This window comes from Lissotriton helveticus, chromosome 2_1 (genome assembly GCF_964261635.1).
Source record: "Lissotriton helveticus chromosome 2_1, aLisHel1.1, whole genome shotgun sequence".
In the NCBI taxonomy this organism is placed as follows: Eukaryota; Metazoa; Chordata; class Amphibia; order Caudata; family Salamandridae; genus Lissotriton; species Lissotriton helveticus.
Genome location: NC_136059.1, coordinates 145,535,315 through 145,554,414, shown reverse-complemented (window position 1 = coordinate 145,554,414; position 19,100 = coordinate 145,535,315). Strand labels below are relative to the sequence as shown.

The 19,100-nt window shown below is 44.7% G+C and overlaps 1 protein-coding gene across 1 annotated transcript in view; it reads left to right on the top strand.

The window, feature by feature from the left end:
• Positions 1–17,661, top strand: part of LOC144817806 (CMRF35-like molecule 8) — a 521,039-nt gene extending 503,378 nt beyond the window's left edge. The window contains exon 8 of the mRNA XM_078674635.1: positions 10,864–17,661. Within this exon, the coding sequence (XP_078530761.1) occupies positions 10,864–11,004 (141 nt within the window). The 3' untranslated portion in view covers positions 11,005–17,661. The remainder of the gene's footprint in view (positions 1–10,863) is intronic.
• Positions 17,662–19,100: the final 1,439 nt, after the last annotated feature.

Sequence of the window (19,100 nt, the reverse complement as noted above, 5' to 3'; positions counted from 1 at the left end):
ATATCACCAAGCATAGTTTAGCAGTGTTTGCCAGCCAGGCCAGTAGCATGCCGGTACGGTCTCGCTCTATGTGAGCCCTGATGATGTAAGCCTTGTAATCATAGCACCGCATTTGCTCCACATGCTTTGCTACTTCCTGTCTAGCTTCCAGTAGCCCTGATTGCATCTCCATTCTGCCAGGTCTTCTCAGCTTAATCCTGCTCAATGCTTCATTGGAAGCTGAGATTTCCATGAGTACTGTTAGTCTTACCCCTATCGACACCACTTTAAGGGCATCCCACTCTATTTGTGTAGAGGAGGCAGAACCTTTGTTGTTAGCGATGTATTGTCAGATGTAGTTTCCTAGACTCACCTGATAAAATGGATCTTTGAGGGATTCCGGCTTCAGCTTCCACAATACACAATGGAATGTATGCCCTCTTTTTTCCCACACCTGCACTAATAAGGTTGGGTTATGATCAGATACATTTTGGGAAAGGTACTCCACTGTCCGTACGAAGCCTTGCAAACCTGGGGTGCATTGAAATGTGTCTAAACGCACATGAAGGTCATGCAGTGTCGAAAAGCAAGAATAGTCTCTGTCCTGCAGGTGAAATGAACAAACACCAGGAGTCAACCAGTCCCCATTCCATCTGTCAGCCAGTGAATGCTCGGGCCAGTTTGGTAACAGGAGAACCAAGCAGTGGGGGGTTGGAATGGACCAGGTCAGGACTAACACTATAGTTAAAATCTCCTCCCATAACATCTGATTCTATCAACTGGTTGCCCAGCAATTGCTCAGTAAAAAAATGCCCACTGGTGTATATTGGATGCATTTATGCCGATTAGAGTGATATCCCTGCCATTCAATCGTCCTGTGACTACCACATACCTGCCTTGTAGGTCAATGGTATCCCAGGGGTGTTGAAATGGAGTCCCAGTTAGTACTGAGGTGGCCAAGGAAGTCATCTGCATCAGCGGCTTTAAACACACTTCATTGGCTGCCAATTCACAAACACATTCTCTTTAAAGTCGTCCTCATCACTTTTAGGGTTTTCCACTCCAGGGGTCCACTATATCTTCACGCACGCTTTAAGCGATACGTTCCATCCCGAACCTTAAGATCATCAAAGGACAATCTGCTAAAAATACCTGCCTTCAGACTGGCAACGAAGGGAGGAAAGTCACTTACTGTGTTGAGCTCAAAGGCATGGAACAAACTTCCTCCACATCCTCGCCAGATCACCACTGAATCCCATTTCAAACAAGCCATAACAACTCGGATCTTCACCACATCTGACTCTCTTTGCAAAACTCTGATCTAATTGTCCCTCTCTGACTATTAGCAGCTAACAAGGTTTTCAGAATTTCCATATCTGGTCTCCGTTTCAGCGCCATGATGCTCCTTGGAGTGATAGTTGTGCTATACAAATGTAACATTACATATTAATGTAACTTGCACATAGGCCAAATAAGTGGGGTAGTGAGCCTGCCCCCTCCATCTGCCTCGCAGTGCTGCATCTTCTTAGCCATTAGATTTGTCTCCTGAAGGAGAGCTATCCGAATCTCCTGCCTGTTGAGGTACAACAAATACCTTGTACCTTATGGTCATGGTGTGAATCCCCCTAATATTCCAGGACATAATTTTGTGAGTCAATGGCATTGCCATCTTAAGTGGATGAGTAAAGGAAAATTCTTAGCCGTCTCCCAAACATAACCGCACTCGATTTCTTCCACCTGTGAGACAGAGCGGGAGGCACAATCGAGGGGTAGGCCCTTCTTAAATCCCAAGCAAACAAATAACACATGCCCCAACTCCCATGCCCCAGGAAAGCAGTCAAACTCCCCCCATCCAAACGCACACTCAGACCTCAAACATGCATAGATACACTCATGTCAACTAGAAACAAAGGAGTCATGAAACCACAAGGTTACTCTCCATCAATTGATAGCAATCATTCTTATGGGAAACAACCTTTACAATGCAACTTTTACAATGCACTACCATTACAACGAAACTTTTACAACACAACATCCATTACATCGCATACCATAACAACGCAACCATTACAACGCATGACACTACAACACATGCCACTACAATGCATGTCTCTACAACGCATAACATTACAACGCATAACATTACAATGCATAGTACCCTTACACTACCCAACAATTACCCTACTGTTGCACCCCCGAAAGTTAGAATAGTAATTTTTACCCCTACACTATCCAACACTTACCCTACTGTTGCACCCCCCTGGAGTTAGAATAGTAATTTTTACCCCTACACCATCCAACACTTACCCTATTGTTGCACCCCCTTGGAGTTAGAATAGTCATTTTTACCCCTAAACTATCCAATACTTACCATACATGCATTGTAATGTTATGCGTTGTAATGGTATGCGTTGTAAAGGTAGTATGCGTTGTAATGGAATGCGTTGTAAAGGTAGTTTTTAAAAATTTGTTGCAATGGCATGCATTGTAATGGAATGCGCTGTAATGGATGTTGCGTTGTAAAAAATGCGTTGTAAAGGTATGCGTTGTAAAAGTATGCGTTGTAACGTCATACATCCATTCTTATATGAGACTGACTAGGAAAGGCTCAATGGAACACTTTACCAGTTGTTAATGAACCTAAACTCTGATATTTCTGTCAGTTCTATGTTTAATGATGCATCTCCCCCTTCTATACCTTGGCTATATAGTATACTTCTAAAATCCCCCATATCAGCCTTCTCAACTTTCCATTCGACCATCACTCCATAATATTGCTACAAATGATTGCATTGCAATGCATGGTTTCCCTCCTCAGACTGCGCTCATTTCACACTTGAACCCATTGTATTTCTGCAACTAAAGCATGGAGTTCTCTAATGCTAGTAATAACCTACTAAATGGATAAAGGGACCCCTGGGAGCTTCAGCTTGGCCAATAGATAATAAAGAATTCTGTAGGGTGGAGATGTGATCTTATGGCTAGTTGACTCTAACACCTGGGGACATGAGTCAAAATTTTGACTACGGCTTGCTTGTGAAAAAAATCTATGAAAGGGAAAACAACTATCTTTGTCACTCCTACTTCAAGATGTATATACCTGCAATGTAAAAAAAATATACATGTGCATAATTTGATTACCTCCTGTAGCTATTGTCCTGATCAGCTGTTCCTATCCACATCATGCCTTGGTTTCTATTATTCACTTTATATCAGGTCGATCACAGCATAAATTCCGCTCCTCATGTTTTTATGATTTTGATGCTAACATATCCCAGCATGTAAATTCTGATGACTGAATCCTGGGTCTGTCATGTGGATGCAGTATACAAGAAGTGGCATGTGGATGCAATATACCCGACCTGGCATGTGGGTGCAGTATACCAGAAGTGGCATGTGGATGTGGTATGCTAGACCTGGCATGTGGATGTGGTATGCCAGAGCTGCCATGTGGATCTGGTATGCCAGAGCTGGCTTGTGTATGGGGTAATCCATAGCTGGCATGTAGATGCGGTATACCAGAAGTGGCATGTGGATGTGGTATGCTAGACCTGGCATGTGGATGTGGTATGTCAGAGCTGCCATGTGGATCTGGTATGCCAGAGCTGGCTTGTGTATGGGGTATGCCATAGCTGGCATGTAGATGCGGTATACCAGAAGTGGCATGTGGATGCGGTATGCCAGAGCTGGCATGTGGATGCGGTATGCCAGAAATGGCATGTGGATGTGGTATGCCAGAGCTGGCATGTGGATCTGGTATGTCAGAGCTTGCATGTGGATTGCAGTATGCCAGAGCTGGCATGTGGATGCAGTATGCCACAGCTGGTATGTGGATCTGGTATGCCAGACCTGGAATGTGAATGTGGTATACCAGAGGTGGCATGTGGTATGCCAGACCTGACATGTGAATGTGGTCTACTGCGGTGTACCAGAACTGGCATGTGGATGTGGTAGCAAGCCCGGCTGAAGACGGCTGTAATGCCAGAAACCCGTCCTGGGAAGCTTGATTTCGGTCCAGGGAAGACATGGCTTGGTAGTTCGGGCTGGACTGTTCCCATGAGGCACAGGGTCAGACTGGTTTGCATATGGCCATGTCCGAACTGGGGTGGCGGAGTGAGCTAAAGAACGCTGATGGATTAAACCCAGATCAGTTGACTGGAGGCGAGTGTTTGTATTGTCAGCACTCCGTCCATCACCACCTTTAGTTTTTCTATGTGGCTGTGGTAGGCCAGACCTGGCATTTGGGTCCAGTATGCCAGACCTGGCATGTGAATGTGGTGTACCAGAGCTGCCATTTGGATCTGGTATGCCAGAGCTGGCATGTAGGTGCGGTATACCAGAAGTGGCATGTGGATGCGGTATGCCAGAGCTGGCATGTGGATGCGGTATGCCAGAGCTGGCATGTGGATGCGGTATGCCAGAGCTGGCATGTGGATGCAGTATGCCAGAGCTGGCTTGTAGATCTGGTATGTCAGAGCTGGCATGTGGATGTGGTATGGCAGAGCTGGCATGTGGGTCCAGTTTGCCAGACCTGGCATATGAATGCGGTGTACAAGAGCTGCCATGTGGATGTGGTATGCCAGACCTGGCATGTGAATGCTGTATACCATAGCTGGCATGTGGATGTGGTAACCCAGAGCTGACATGTGGATGCGGTATCCCAAAGCTGACATGTGGATGCGGTATGCCAGAGCTGGCATGTGGATGCAGTATCCCAGAGCTGGCATGTGGATGTGGGATGCAAGAGTTGGCATGTGGATCAGGTGTGCCAGAGCTGGCATGTGGATACAGTATGTCAGACCTGGCATGAATAGGCAGCATCCCAGAGCTGGCATGTGGATGTGTTTGCCAGAGCTGGCATGTGGATCTGGTATGCCAGAGCTGGCATGTGGATGCGGTATGCCAGAGCTGGCATGTGCATGCGGTATGCCAGAGCTGGCATGTGAATGCGGTATGCCAGAGCTGACATAGGGATCCGGTACGCCAGAGCTGGCATGTGGATGTGGTAGGCCAGAGCTGGAATGTGGATGCTGTATCCTGGAGCTGGCATGTGGATCTGGTATGTCAGAGCTGGCATGTGGATGCAGTATCCCAGACCAGGCATGTGAATCTGGTATGCTAGACCTGGCATGTGGATGCAGTATGCCAGAGCTGGCATGTGGATGCAATATGCCAGAGCTGGCATGTGGGTCCGGTATGCCAGACCTGGCATGTGAATGCGGTGTACCAGAGCTGGCATGTGGATGTGGTATGCCAGACCTGGCATGTGAATGCTGTATACCATAGCTGGCATGTGGATGTGGTATCCCAGAGCTGGCATGTGGATCCGGTATGTCAGAACTGGCATGTGGATGTGGTAACCCAGAGCTGGCATGTGGATACGGTATGCCAGAGCTGGCATGTGGATGCGGTATGCCAGAGCTGGCACATGGATGCGGTATCCCAAAGCTGACATGTGGATGCGGTATGCCAGAGCTGGCATGTGGATGCAGTATCCCAGAGCTGGCATGTGGATGTGGGATGCAAGAGTTGGCATGTGGATCAGGTGTGCCAGAGCTGGCATGTGGATACAGTATGTCAGACCTGGCATGAATAGGCAGCATCCCAGAGCTGGCATGTGGATGTGTTTGCCAGAGCTGGCATGTGGATCTAGTATGCCAGAGCTGGCATGTGGATGCGGTATGCCAGAGCTGGCATGTGCATGCGGTATGCCAGAGCTGGCATGTGCATGAGGTATGCCAGAGCTGGCATGTGGATGCGGTATGCCAGAGCTGGCATGTGCATGCGGTATGCCAGAGCTGGCATGTGAATGCGGTATGCCAGAGCTGACATAGGGATCCGGTACGCCAGAGCTGGAATGTGGATGCTGTATCCTGGAGCTGGCATGTGGATCTGGTATGTCAGAGCTGGCATGTGGATGCAGTATGCCAGACCAGGCATGTGAATCTGGTATGCTAGACCTGGCATGTGGATGCAGTATGCCAGAGCTGGCATGTGGATGCAATATGCCAGAGCTGGCATGTGGGTCCGGTATGCCAGACCTGGCATGTGAATGCGGTGTACCAGAGCTGGCATGCGGATGTGGTATGCCAGACCTGGCATGTGAATGCTGTATACCATAGCTGGCATGTGGATGTGGTATCCCAGAGCTGGCATGTGGATCCGGTATGCCAGAACTGGCATGTGGATGTGGTAACCCAGAGCTGGCATGTGGATATGGTATGCCAGAGCTGGCATGTGGATCTGGAATGTCAGAGCTGGCATGTGGATGTGGGATGCAAGAGTTGGAATGTGGATCAGGTGTGCCAGACCTGGCATATGGATCTGGTTTGCCAGACCTGGCATGAATATGCAGCATCCCAGAGCTGGCATGTGCATGTGGTATGCCAGAGCTGACATAGGGATCCGGTATGCCAGAGCTGGCATGTGGATGCGGAATGCCAGAGCTGTCATGTTGATAAGGTATGCCAGAGCTGGCATGTGGATGCGGTATAGCAGACCTGACATGTGGATAAGGTATTCCAGAACAGGCATGTGGATGCGGTATGCCAGAGCTGGCATTTGGATGCGGTATCCCAGAGCTGGCATGTGGATCTGGTATGCCAGAGCTGGCATGTGGATGCGGTATCCCAGAGCTGACATGTAGATCCGGTATGCCAGAGCTGGCATTTGGATGTGGTATGCCAGACCTGGCATGTGAATGCGGTATACCATAGCTGGCATGTGGATGTGGTAACCCAGAGCTGGCATGTGGAAGCGGTATGCCAGAGCTGGCATGTGGATGCGGTATCCCAGAGCTGGCATGTGGATCTGGAATGTCAGAGCTGGCATGTGGATGCAGTATCCCAAAGCTGGCATGTGGATGTGGGATGCAAGAGTTGGCATGTGGATCAGGTGTGCCAGAGCTGGCATGTGGATCTGGTTTGCCAGACCTGGCATGAATATGCAGTATCCCAGAGCTGGCATGTGGATGTGGTTTGCCAGAGCTGGCATGTGGATCTGGTATGCCAGAGCTGGCATGTGGATGCGGTATGCCACAGCTGGCATATGGATGCAGTATACCAGAATTGGCATGTGGATGTAGTATGCCAGAGCTAGTATGTGGATACGGTATGTCAGAGCTGGCATGCAGATGCCCTATCCCAGAGCTGGCATGTGGATGTGGTATGCCAGAGCTGGCATGTGGATGCAGTATACCACTGCATTCACCTGGTGCATGTCACTCTGTGTCCCCTCTTCAAAGACTCAAGTGTTTTTCAGGATTGGTCATGAGGCACATGGTTAGGGGCCACTGTGTTAAGATAATATAATTCAATATATTATATTATGTCATATCCTGTTATGTCATGTTGCGCTACGTTGCGTTAGGTTGTGTCATGTCACGTTACGTTACGTTAACATTATGTTATCTTGTGTTGTGTTGCATTGAGCTGTATAGTGTTATGTTGTGTTGTGTTACATTGTGCTCTGTCATGTTATGTTGTGTTTTTCTTAGGTTGTGTTGTCTTATGTTGTATTGTATATTGGAGGAATTACGAAGCACTCTATCACCCACAGGGCCTCCTGGCACTTAGAAAACAACACGTAGTGCTATTTTAAAGTTGGAGATAAACAGCAGTTTCTGATTGGACAAGTGCACACTTTGGGGGGGGGGGCAGGAGGGGTATAAACACGTAAACATTTCAGGCTAAAATTCGGGCCGATGAATACAGGGATTGCCAATAATCCAAAAGAGAGGTGTGGGCTGGACTAGGACGCCAATGGAGAGATATTAAGAGGATTTGAGCAGTGGGACAATCATAATGTGCCATGGAGAGGGGAAAGGCTGCTCGATGCTGGGTTGATGGATTCACAAAGGAGGATGCAGGGTGACACAAGCACCGTTACAATGGATGAGCCTGGATGCTGCCAGGGCAGACCCTGAAGCACAGCAGAGAACAATGGGAGAGTGGTGGACGCCACCGATAACACGTGTCATCCTTTTGCAGTGAGGAATCAATGTGAGCTACAAGATTGTGCACCAAGCATGATGGTTTGGGACAGGGTCAAGTCCAGTTGTCCGGAGAGAAGAACACCGGAGGAGGTACCGCCAGCAGGTGGGACCTCAGTCTTGTTGGTGTTCAGCTTCGAACGTTGTTACCCCACCTGCTTGCCGACAGAGGAAGCTGAAGCGAGCAGTTTTTGTTGCGATGGCTCAGGCCAGTCGTTGTGTCAGCTACATGCGTAGGCAGTTTAGCCCATAGAAGCGAATAGTGAAAGCAAGACATCTTTCAGGTCCACTGTTAATGTTAATGTTAGTTGGTTCTTATACAGTGCTAATCACCGGCGGGTCTCTAAGCGCTTATGAGAGAGTGCCAGAGGTCGTAAACGGGTGCATGGCTGCACAAAAAGGCCAGTTAAACAGTTCCCAGGACCTCCCTGAACAGGAGCGCCTTAAGCAGTTTTCTGAATGGGAGGAATGCCTGTTCCTTACGTAAGTAATCGGGCAGTTGGTTCCATAGTTGTGGAAGCAAGATGGAAAAGGCTCTGCCCCCTTTGGATGCGGTATTGCATCTTGGGGTGGCCAGGCTGCAGGCCTGAGAGGACCGCAATATGCGGCCCGGAGCATAGTTCTTCAGGCGTTCCTTAACCCCTTGCATGCTCGCGACGGCCAGGGGCCATCCTGCTTCATGGTGGGCATGTGCGCAGGCCGTCCGAATCCCACCCACTCTGCAAAACCCCTGTGCAGCGCGAAAATTCGAGCCGCCGGCAAGGGGTTAATGCAGGCCGGGGATTGCCAAAGATTGCTTTATGAGCAATGCAGAGACCCTCAAATTCAGCTCTTTCCTTCATGGGGAGCCAGAGTAATTTGCACAGCAGAGGGGAGGCGTGGGACCGTCTTGCCAGCCTAAAGACCAGCCTGTCTGCATCATTCAGTACCACCTGTAGTTTATTAATACGTTTTTGAGGGACAATTGTGGCCGATACTATAGTCTGTAAAGAGGCAGTTGAAAGGAGGGGGACAATATTCCGTAGCTGTCTCATAAGCCCAATACAGGTTCCGACCAATGTAGTTACTTGGTTGACCATGGAGAGCTATGAATCAATTTTTATGCCAAGGCTTTTCAAGGCATGTGCTGGTGTGGGGGTTACACCCTGCTCTTGGGGCCAGAAACATTTGCTCCAGGAGTTGTCTTTTGTGGGGATGACAAGGACTTCCATTTTATCAGGGTTCATTTTTAAGGAATTGGCAGTCATCCCATTTACTGTGAATCTGAGGATGTTTTGCACCGCATCCTGGGTATAGTTGGAATTATCAATCCGGAGGATGAGCTGGGTGTCATCCGCATAGTTGGCACACAACTTCTACAAACAGATTACTTCTAGGTCTGTAGCCACAGTGAAATTCTGCATGGAATGGAAAATTCCTTCTCTGGCTTTGTGATGTGAGGAGCATAAGTACAAGGCAGTTAAGCAGATGTCATCTTTGTTAGTTGGTTCGCGAGAAGTGTAACCATCTTAGGTTGGCGGGCGGTAGCACTGGTCCTAGGACCTAACACTGCTACCATGCACTCATTCACTGCACAGGAACTTTATAAAGAAGCATCAAGGCATGTGTAACATTCTCCAAACACAAAGAAAAGGCACGTCTCACATGACATATCTCCAGGTGTGCCTCTTGATTATCGAAACCAGTATATCAATGGCACAGGGTAGCTAGGACAAAATATTAAAACTGAAATATGGACAGATAAATATTGATTTCTATACGTAACACCACATATATGTACTGTGGTGATATATATAGTACGGAATGGTAAATCTACACTCCCCTATCCACTAACCTTATAATATTTTGTCCCTAGACATTCTGTCCACAATATTCTTATAGGTCTATAATCTGAAGGTTGCTATTCAGTAATATACTCGCATATCCAGCAAGGAGGAGTTTCTAACTAAGAAGCAATCACACTTCATATAGAGCACTGCCAGGGCTACAGTCAACTGTGCAAGCAAATACATTGAGTCTAGCAGTGTGAAGCTGGGTACTGCACTAGGGACTGTTGACCCTACACCTCTTGCACGTGCTCATTATGTGCAGTGTTAGCTGACCCGTGCACTCACACCCCCTGCTAAGTAACTTTTACCTTCTTGGGCCCCCTCCTGCAGTCATTATAAACATCATCTGCTGTCTCCCCTCTGCCCACCGAGTGCAGCACAACTACCCCCTCACAAACTAACCCCTTAGTGAATTGTGAATATGTATACATAGACAAGTGCACACAACACACCATGCTTTAGTTGTTAGTATGTGCTAAATGTGCATGCATATTTATATCCCTCTTTGTATCAAAAACCAACATGTGTACCTTCCCACCCTCATAAAGGTAGTACCCTGGTGATGCTATGTATTTACATGCTGAATTACTGATGCCATGGATTTTGATTCCTTTGATATGCTATTTTTCTGAGAATTCAGATAAATTATTTTCTTTTTGATGTTGCACTTGTTTTATGTGCATCTACTTTCAGTGTGTAATCATAGCACTCAAACTGTCCTGCACATTCACAGGCAGAGCTGTATTATTGGTGCCATTGTAATATTTCCTGTATGAAGTGAGTTGGGTCTGATGCATATGGTGTACCGTGGTATAGTCATTACTTTGGCATCCTGAAGTAGCTCTGGCCTCAATGAGTCAATGAGTAATTTTTCACAAAGACTGCACCAGCGATGAATCTGACATCTGCATGTAGCCAATAGAAGTGCCCCATAAATACTATCTATATCTCTTGCACTGCCCCTCTAGTATACCCTGAATTGTATAAGTTGATGTTGCACATTGCATACACGTTCCTGCTGTTCACCCCCTTTTTCAATCCTGACCACAAATGTTTCTATTTCAGGAGACTGCAGGGAGTCAGGGCGTCTCCTACGCAGACATTCAATTTGAGGAGGCTGAGCAGCAGCAAGACGTCTACATCAACATGCAGGTTATTCGCAAAGATCCTTCTCTGGAATGCGAGTACGACACAGTCAGAGTATAGAACAATCCTTCAAGATCTTCCTTTTGCATCTGAAGAATCAATACAGACATGAAGGAGGTCATTGTCAGATGCCAAAAGGCTCCTGTGATGTACCAGAAAGACTTGTGGGACTTCCGGGTCATCTCCATCTTGACTAACACAATGCTGCCATAAATGTATGAGACTTTCCTGTTTTAAGTACCAGGGGTCCAAGGAACAACAATCAATTTGACATGAACAAGTTCAACACATCTGGATACTGAAGAAGTGCCATTTTTATGAGACAAAAAGGTCCATCATGAATGGCACCAATTCCCTTATACCTATCCTTTTCTGTGCATAGAGAAGTCAAACATAAAGCACAGACCTTGTATTTTTTATTACATTTCTGTTTCAAATCTTTCCTAAGTTTAAATCAAAGACTTTTAGGTACGTTTTAGGAGGTAACAGAAAATCTTCTGACTTCTGGAGGAAGTGCTAAATTTTCTGAAGGACCATAATCCTTCGGAACTTCCTCCTCCACCATCATGTAGTCAGTGGATTTGACACTAGACAAAAATCCTCCAGCAAAGGTCTTCCAAAAATAAGAGGATTTTTCAATACCATTAGGGCAGATTTAGACTTTAGATGATCGTCATTCTGTTCACTACTCTGGGAAATCATCCTCCTCCATCAGGGCAACAGAGGAGAATCTGCAACTTTTAAAGTTCTCTGCCAAGGCGGTTGATGTTTCTCAACACAAGCAGATCTATTTGATTTGATGAGAGCAAGTTTATGTTGGGGCTTTCTGGCAGAAAAGTTGCCAGTGCTTGCGTCCCTCAGTGGATTTTCCAAATGTGGGCATTGGAAAGGTACCTCCAGCCTAAGGATACATTGTCAGTGACTACATATCTAGTATCACTAACATACGGTACAGTGTCTTTGTAGCATGTTTTGGACACTATGTGTACCTTTCTTGTGAAAAGCTGCCATACTTTCCATGATGGCCTTGCATGGGTACATCTATGGCAACATAGTGAAGTATCAGCAACTCTAGCCTGGGAAATTCAATAATAATTTCTGCAAGGACAAAAGTTCATGACAAACTAGGAAGGAATCCCAAAATGTTTTTCTTTGTGATGGTTTCTCTGTCTTTCTCTTTATCCTTTTTCCCCTGTGTGTTTTCTCTCTCTTGCTGTCAATTAATGTACATGAGTGAAACTTTTTGCTGGTCCCCAAACATAAGTGTTGGTGGGCCCCACAGGCAACCACTGGCTCAATTTAAGCACTGTCTTGAACTACATGTTGGCATGCAAGCATGGAAGATGTGTTTACACAACCACCTAGACAGCGTATGCTTTTAATGACTTTCACTACTTTAGGTCGCTTTTCAGTGTAATTCAAGATTTACGCTGGTAAGTGAATCACAAATTAAGACTGTGATTTACATCACTTTTTGTGACACTGAACCAGCACAAAGCTTTGAAATCAAGACGCTAGTTTTCAGCGGCTGATGTGCTAAGACATCTTTTACCTTACCTCTGAGCGTCTTCCCTATGCCATGCTAGATGAGGTTATTGATTCTTCTCATAACACTTATCTTACCAAGAAACTCTGGAAAGTTAATTTGGTTGGCCATGCCGCTGCTTGCAGAGATAGAAGGACCTTCTTCCTAAACCGGTGCTCTGGAGGATGTTGGGGCTGTGATTCATATCAAGAGCTAGATCCAAATAGTTCTCATGCTAGACTAGTATTGGATGCTGCTTTCATGCTGCAGTGTGCCACTACTGTGCCTCTAGACTAGTCAGGTGGGGTGTTAGGGGTTTTACATCCACCAATAAACTTATTTTTTGATAAACATTTTCAAAACGAAGCGGTTTATAAAGCTCAACCATGTGTGGCATATTCTGCCATGTAAATTAATTAGTTAAAGCAGACAGCAGATATAAAGCAGGGCGAGAGGCCAGATACACGTATTTCATAAACATTATTTTAGTAGAGTAGAGAGCATGGTAAATTGGAACACCCTCCCCACACAGCTGCGACAGACCCAGGACCTGCTAACCTTCAGGATACTTCTCAAGGCCTGGCTGTTTGAGCAGTAGCTCCACCCCCACTCCCCTCTCAGCGCCTTGAAACCCTCAAGGGTGATTAGTGCGCTCTACACAGGATTGATTGAATTGTCTCCCGAGATCAGAAAGCTTGTATATTGATTTTATGGATGTGAGGAGGGCTTCAGCCACGTTGTAGGGCCTTGGAAATCGAAATTAAAAAGAACAGGAATTAAATGTCATGGGTCAGATTCTCTGCTCCTTATTGAACTGCTGCATTTCAGCTAATAAAAGAGACCTGTCCATAAAATTGAGTACAGAGGAGGTTACACTTTAAAGAACTAGTTCTGAAGAGGGACGCATGCCACCTAGCACCTTTGGAACTGTCAATTTGCGGTAAGGCTATGTTTATTTATTTTATTTCTACATCGCTTTTCAAACCCAAGTGCATGATTCTTGCAGCCAATATCTTCAAAATCTATCTAATTAGTGCCAGTTGTGCAGTTTAGAAGCATTTCGATTGTTGTTAAGGCACACCTAATCAATAGTCCTTAAACTGAGTGCCTGTGTGCTCATGCTTGATCCTACTCTAATAACGATTGAATGGATCTGCACGTTAACACCCCACCCTAGTTACACACTACAGTTTAATATTGGCTGATAGAGGTGAGATTTGCCTCACCTCAATGAATCCAGGTTAAACAGGCCTGGCTGGAGCGTGTGTGTCAGGATTTTTCAGGACAAAATACACTCTCTTTCTCATGAATTCAAAGGTAGAGTTGCGATATGCAAATTATATGAATCCGTAGTTGGGCCCTGTGTTTTAGGTTGGTGGGATTAAGGTGAACTTGATATATGTCTTGATCCCAACCGCCTAGATTCCGTTTTGAGCATTGATCCTCCACAGGAACACCAAGGTGAAGATTTGACTAGTAGGTTTTCCTAAAGATTTCTCAGGGGATATCAATGAACTCAAAGGTTTTTCCCACAAAATTGTGCTCAAAGACTGTGCTAAAGCGTGCATCCATAAGGTTAGAAACATTCTGCTAGGTGTTAAAGATGAAGAGTTGGGAGAAATAAAAAATCTAGTGGATGAAAATAGTATTGAAGGTATAGAATCATCTGATTGCTTTGCCCCCCTTGTCGTCGCGAGCAAGACCAACGGCAAAATCCGTTTATTTGTGTATTTGAGGGAATTCAATAAAAATATCTTCATCGATGTGTTTTCCCTTCCCAAGATATCCAAATTACTATCAGCTACTAAATATATGGTATGGTTCTCGACTATAAACTTGACGTCTGCGTATCACCAAGTCCCCTTGCATGTAGGCAGTAGACAACTCACAGCTTTCGTCACTCTGATTAGTATCTTCCAATTTAAACGTGTTCCTTTTGGATTGGCATCAGCTGCTGCTACCTTCCAACACCTCATGTACCCTTTGTTCAAAGATATGAAAAACATACTGCTTTCCTTTTGGATTGGCATCAGCTGCTGCTATGTTCCAACGCATCATGTACCATTTGTACAAAGATATGAAAAACTTACTGTTTTTTCATGATGATATTCTCATCATGGGGAAAGATTTAGAGGAACATAATTCGGTTTTAACCAAATCTAACAAATTCTGGAGCTGAAAGGATTAACAGCTGAAAAATCTAAATGTAAAATCGCCACGAAGAGTGTAACATACCGTGGACACAAAAATAGTGCTTTTGGCATCCGTCCCAAATAAGTGCCTGTTGATGCTATCAACATATCACCCTCTCCCCAGAATACGGAGGAAGTTAGGTCTTTCCTTGGCTTGGCTGAATTTTATTCTGAATTAATTTGTAATTTTGCTGACAAAATGTATTGTATTAGACAATTGTTGAAGAAAGGTTGTACCTTTTGTTGGTCGGGGGAATGTCAAGCATGTATGGATGGTATAAAGAAAGATATCTGCTCTGCTTCTGCACTTCAAGGTTTTGACCCTAAACTTAAAAGGTACATCACTACAGATGCCAGCGGGTGAGGCCTTCAAGCAGTACTTTCCCAGTTGCAAAGTGACAGCTCTGAGTGTGTAGTTGCGTTTGCGTCAAGGGGTCTTACTCCGACGGAAGAAAAGAATTCCGTAATTGAAAGAGAAGCTCTGGGGTGTTTGTGGGATTAAGCATTTCAGGCAATTCATTTGGGGTACTTGTGTCACTTTACAAACAGATCACAAACCCCTTACAAAAGTTCTTACATCACACTTTCTTAATAATGTTTCCCTCTGAATTTCTCTTTTCTCTGCACAACTATTGGATTTTGTTTATGATGTTGTGTATGTCCCAGGCATTCATAATAGAATTGCAAACTTTTTGAATAGGTGTCCCTTACTTGTTGGTAAAGATACTGGTGATGATTGGGACCAGTGATTAATTGCAATTGTGTTTAACAATGAATTAGCAAGTATATCTCACGATGATTGGGTCAGTAATATATCTCAGGATGAAGAACTTCATGCTGTTTGCGAATTTGTCCTAAATGGCTGGCCTGACAAATCTTCCATATTTAAAGCTGCCATCCCATTTTGGGAAGTTAGAAATGAATTGTCCTTTGAAAATGACTTATTACTCAGGGTGGTAAGCTAGTTCCACCTAAGGTCTTTTGTGATAAATTATTAACTTATGTCGCAAAGGTCATTTAAGGATTGTCAAAACTAAATGCAGAACTAAGCAGTCGTATTGTTGGACTGGTGTCGACAAGGACATTGAAAGGATTGTCCGAGACTGCTTCAAGTGTACCAATTCAGATAAAAGTTTAGCCACGTTCAAACCTAGTTTACAGCCTATTGTGGTCCCCAATATGCCCTTGGAGAGGATTGGTGTTGATATTTTTGGTCCTGTCAAAACCACAGAAGGTTCACAGAGATATATTTTTGTGGTGATTGACCATTTTTTCTTAATGGCCTGAGTACAGGTTTGTGGAGAAAGCTGATACTGACAATTTGTTGTACTTCCTTGGTGGTGTGTTTGCTAGGGAGGGTCTCCCTAAGGATTTAATCTCTTATAATGGTGGACAGTTTGTTGGTGAGAGTTTCAAGACTGGTATTGTACATAGGACCACATATAATTATCACCCAGAAGGAAACGGACATGTTGAGCGCTGTAATAGAGTAATAAAGGGCATTATTGAACTTTCTTATAGCAATGAAAAGAATTGGGAGAATGATTTGAGAAAAATGGTTAGTGCCTACAGAATCAATAAATGCCAATCTACCGGTCACTCACAATTTGAACTGATGAAAGGACGTTCTCCCCGCACCAAAGACAACATGCGTTGGCTTGGTTGCACAAAAATTGTTCCTTGTTCCTTTACAAACCTACCAGGGTCGTTTGGTTGAGAATCACATGGATGCGAATAAAAGGAAGGAGTTCAGTTTACAGGTTGGAGACATTGTGAAGGTCGACAAGGGGAGAATTGTACGCAAAGGTGAGAACTTGTTTTCTGCCCCCCTCAAAGTTGTTAGAATTCTGTGTAATTCCGCACTTTTGAGTGATGATAAAGTATAGAATGCTAACAGGATAGCTGAATATTAAGGGCGGATGGTAGTAGAACACACTACTGTTGAACAGACGGACAAGTATGATTGGATTGATGATATCAATGACACTGTTATTAGTAAGTTTCCTATCAGCAATGAACCTGTGGTGAATACTGGGTGTGAACAATGGTCTGGACTTACCAATTGTAGCGCACATGGTGCTGGTGCATCTGAAGATGGTATAGTGATTCCTCGTACCAAACGTATATGCTCCAAACCTAAGCGATTGGAGAACTATGTTACACATATTGATTGTTAATTGAAATGTAATTAAATGTTTTTTTTGTGGTTTTTTTGTTTGGAGGGAGGGGTAAGTGTTGTGTTGGTGCTTGTGGTTACCTGTAATGTTCTATGCAAGGCTTCTACATGCTCTAACCTTGATGTTGGTTGGGGGGGGGGGGTTCTACAGTGTTGACTGAGTCCTGGGAGAGATTGTTGCTGGCGGCTGTGCCCGCACTCCTCTGCTGTCGAAGGGGTTTAAGATGTAATAAAGGGGTTCAGATATACTTAATGTCTGGCCTTTATTTGAACTCAACACAGCTCTTGGGTGCCAGTGCATTCATTTAATTCCCTCACGCACAGTGTTATCAGCCGTGCACACGATGCAATAAGAGAGACAGGAGAGACAGTCGCAGCCAAATGGCCAATTATTGTGTGGCTTCAGAATAAAGCCACTCAGTGATTGGCCATGTTCTGCAATTGTCCTGCCCCCGCGCTGCATCTTGTGTGTGGGACTGCATAGGCCAGCCGTCACAACGAATCCAGGCAGTGCTCTCATGCTGTTTATTACAGTAAACAACATAAGAGCAGTATAAGCATTGGTTGGAGCAGCTAAAATCTCTGCTCCATAGGAGACTGGGGGGCTGCGACTTCAAATTCTCCAGCTCCTACTACAGCAAGGATTAGGGAGGCCTCAAGTGCACATGTCGGGCTGGACACAGCAAGGCAACTGTCCAACCTGACACTCACACTACATATACCCCCACAAAGTCCACTGTTCTCGTTTCACCCAGGATTAGCCCCACCTTGCACCAGATTTGGAATAATAGACAGAGCACTAGTTCAGGCAAGGCACTGGGGACAAAACACTTCATTGTGGATTGGTATGATTCCTATTAAATGAAAACAATGTGATGTGGGAGAACACAGAAGAGGCGGGGCAACACCATTAGGTTCTAAGTAATAAACCACCCCTGTTGTTCTATAATGTATTTGAACATTAATGCCAGTGTGATTGTTGGAAAATCTCACCTCCCTCCAAATCTCTGATGGTGGTGTTGGGCTGGCAACACGAATCGGAGGTCATGGACATTTCCCATGCTCCCCATTGTAAATAAAACTAAGATGCTGAGTCTGGAAGCTATCCAGAACTCACTCTGCACAACCGAGGGTCACAGACAATAGCACTAGGACAGATTTTACTGCAAGGTATAGAGGCCACTATTATGCATGAGCTCCTTCATTGCCCTAATACACTGCAGTAACAAGGATAGAATTTCAAAGTGCAAAAAACCATTAACATTGAAGAACAAGCATAAAACACAGAACGTTCAGGCATCTTCCTTCATTTTCTGCTGCTCATATACAAATAACTACCATGCATGTTAGGTTCTGTGATCGTACACATGCTCTATTATGTGAATGATGTGTGGTTGACTTACAAATTAAGACATTTATATTTGTATGGGATGGTTCTTTAACCCCTTTACTGCCAGGCCTTTCCCTCCCTGTGCCAAGCCTCTTTTTATTTAGCTACTGGGGTTGTTTTTGCTTAGGCTACTCTTCATTTTTGGCCACATAAGGTATTCATGCCAAATGTGGGTGCCTTATAACATCCTGGGGATTCGAAAGGTAAACAATTTACAGAGGAGGTCTAGGGTATACAACCACACCTTTTTATGTCTCAGGAAAATATTATTTTGTGGTGCAAAGATCAAAAGAAACAAGACCTCATAGTTTATTAGCTGTGTAGAATATTCACATCAACAATATACAAAGGTGTTGATCAGCACACACTAGCGTGTACAGTCAAGGACAAGGGACAAGTATAATAGCAACCAGCTACAAAGAAAGATTTTTTAATAAATATTCCTTTATTCTTGTGTTCTTCACAGGAGTCGAATAGTACCCTTGGCTTGTGTATTCTCCCTTAGGGGACAGAGAAAATAGCTAAAATATAACTACATTTGGGGGTTTCGTGGAACAATGGGAAAAAAGTGCTGGATAAGAAAACGTCAGTTTTTTTCCTGCAAATTATATCAATGAAGGGTTTGCGGTGTTAAAATCACCAACTTTCTGGAACAGGCAGACTTTTCTCAAAAAACCAAACTTTTTCTGCACAGTTTTGGCATTTTACTGGGACATAGCCCCTATTATTGGATTTTTTGGTGCTTTCAACCTCCTTTCAGTTATTGGTAGAAATAGATGTAAAATCAATGGAGGATAACAATTCAATTAGTATTTATTATGATTTAGAATTCCGAAGAATTCCACATAAAGTACATAAATAAAACATAATTTA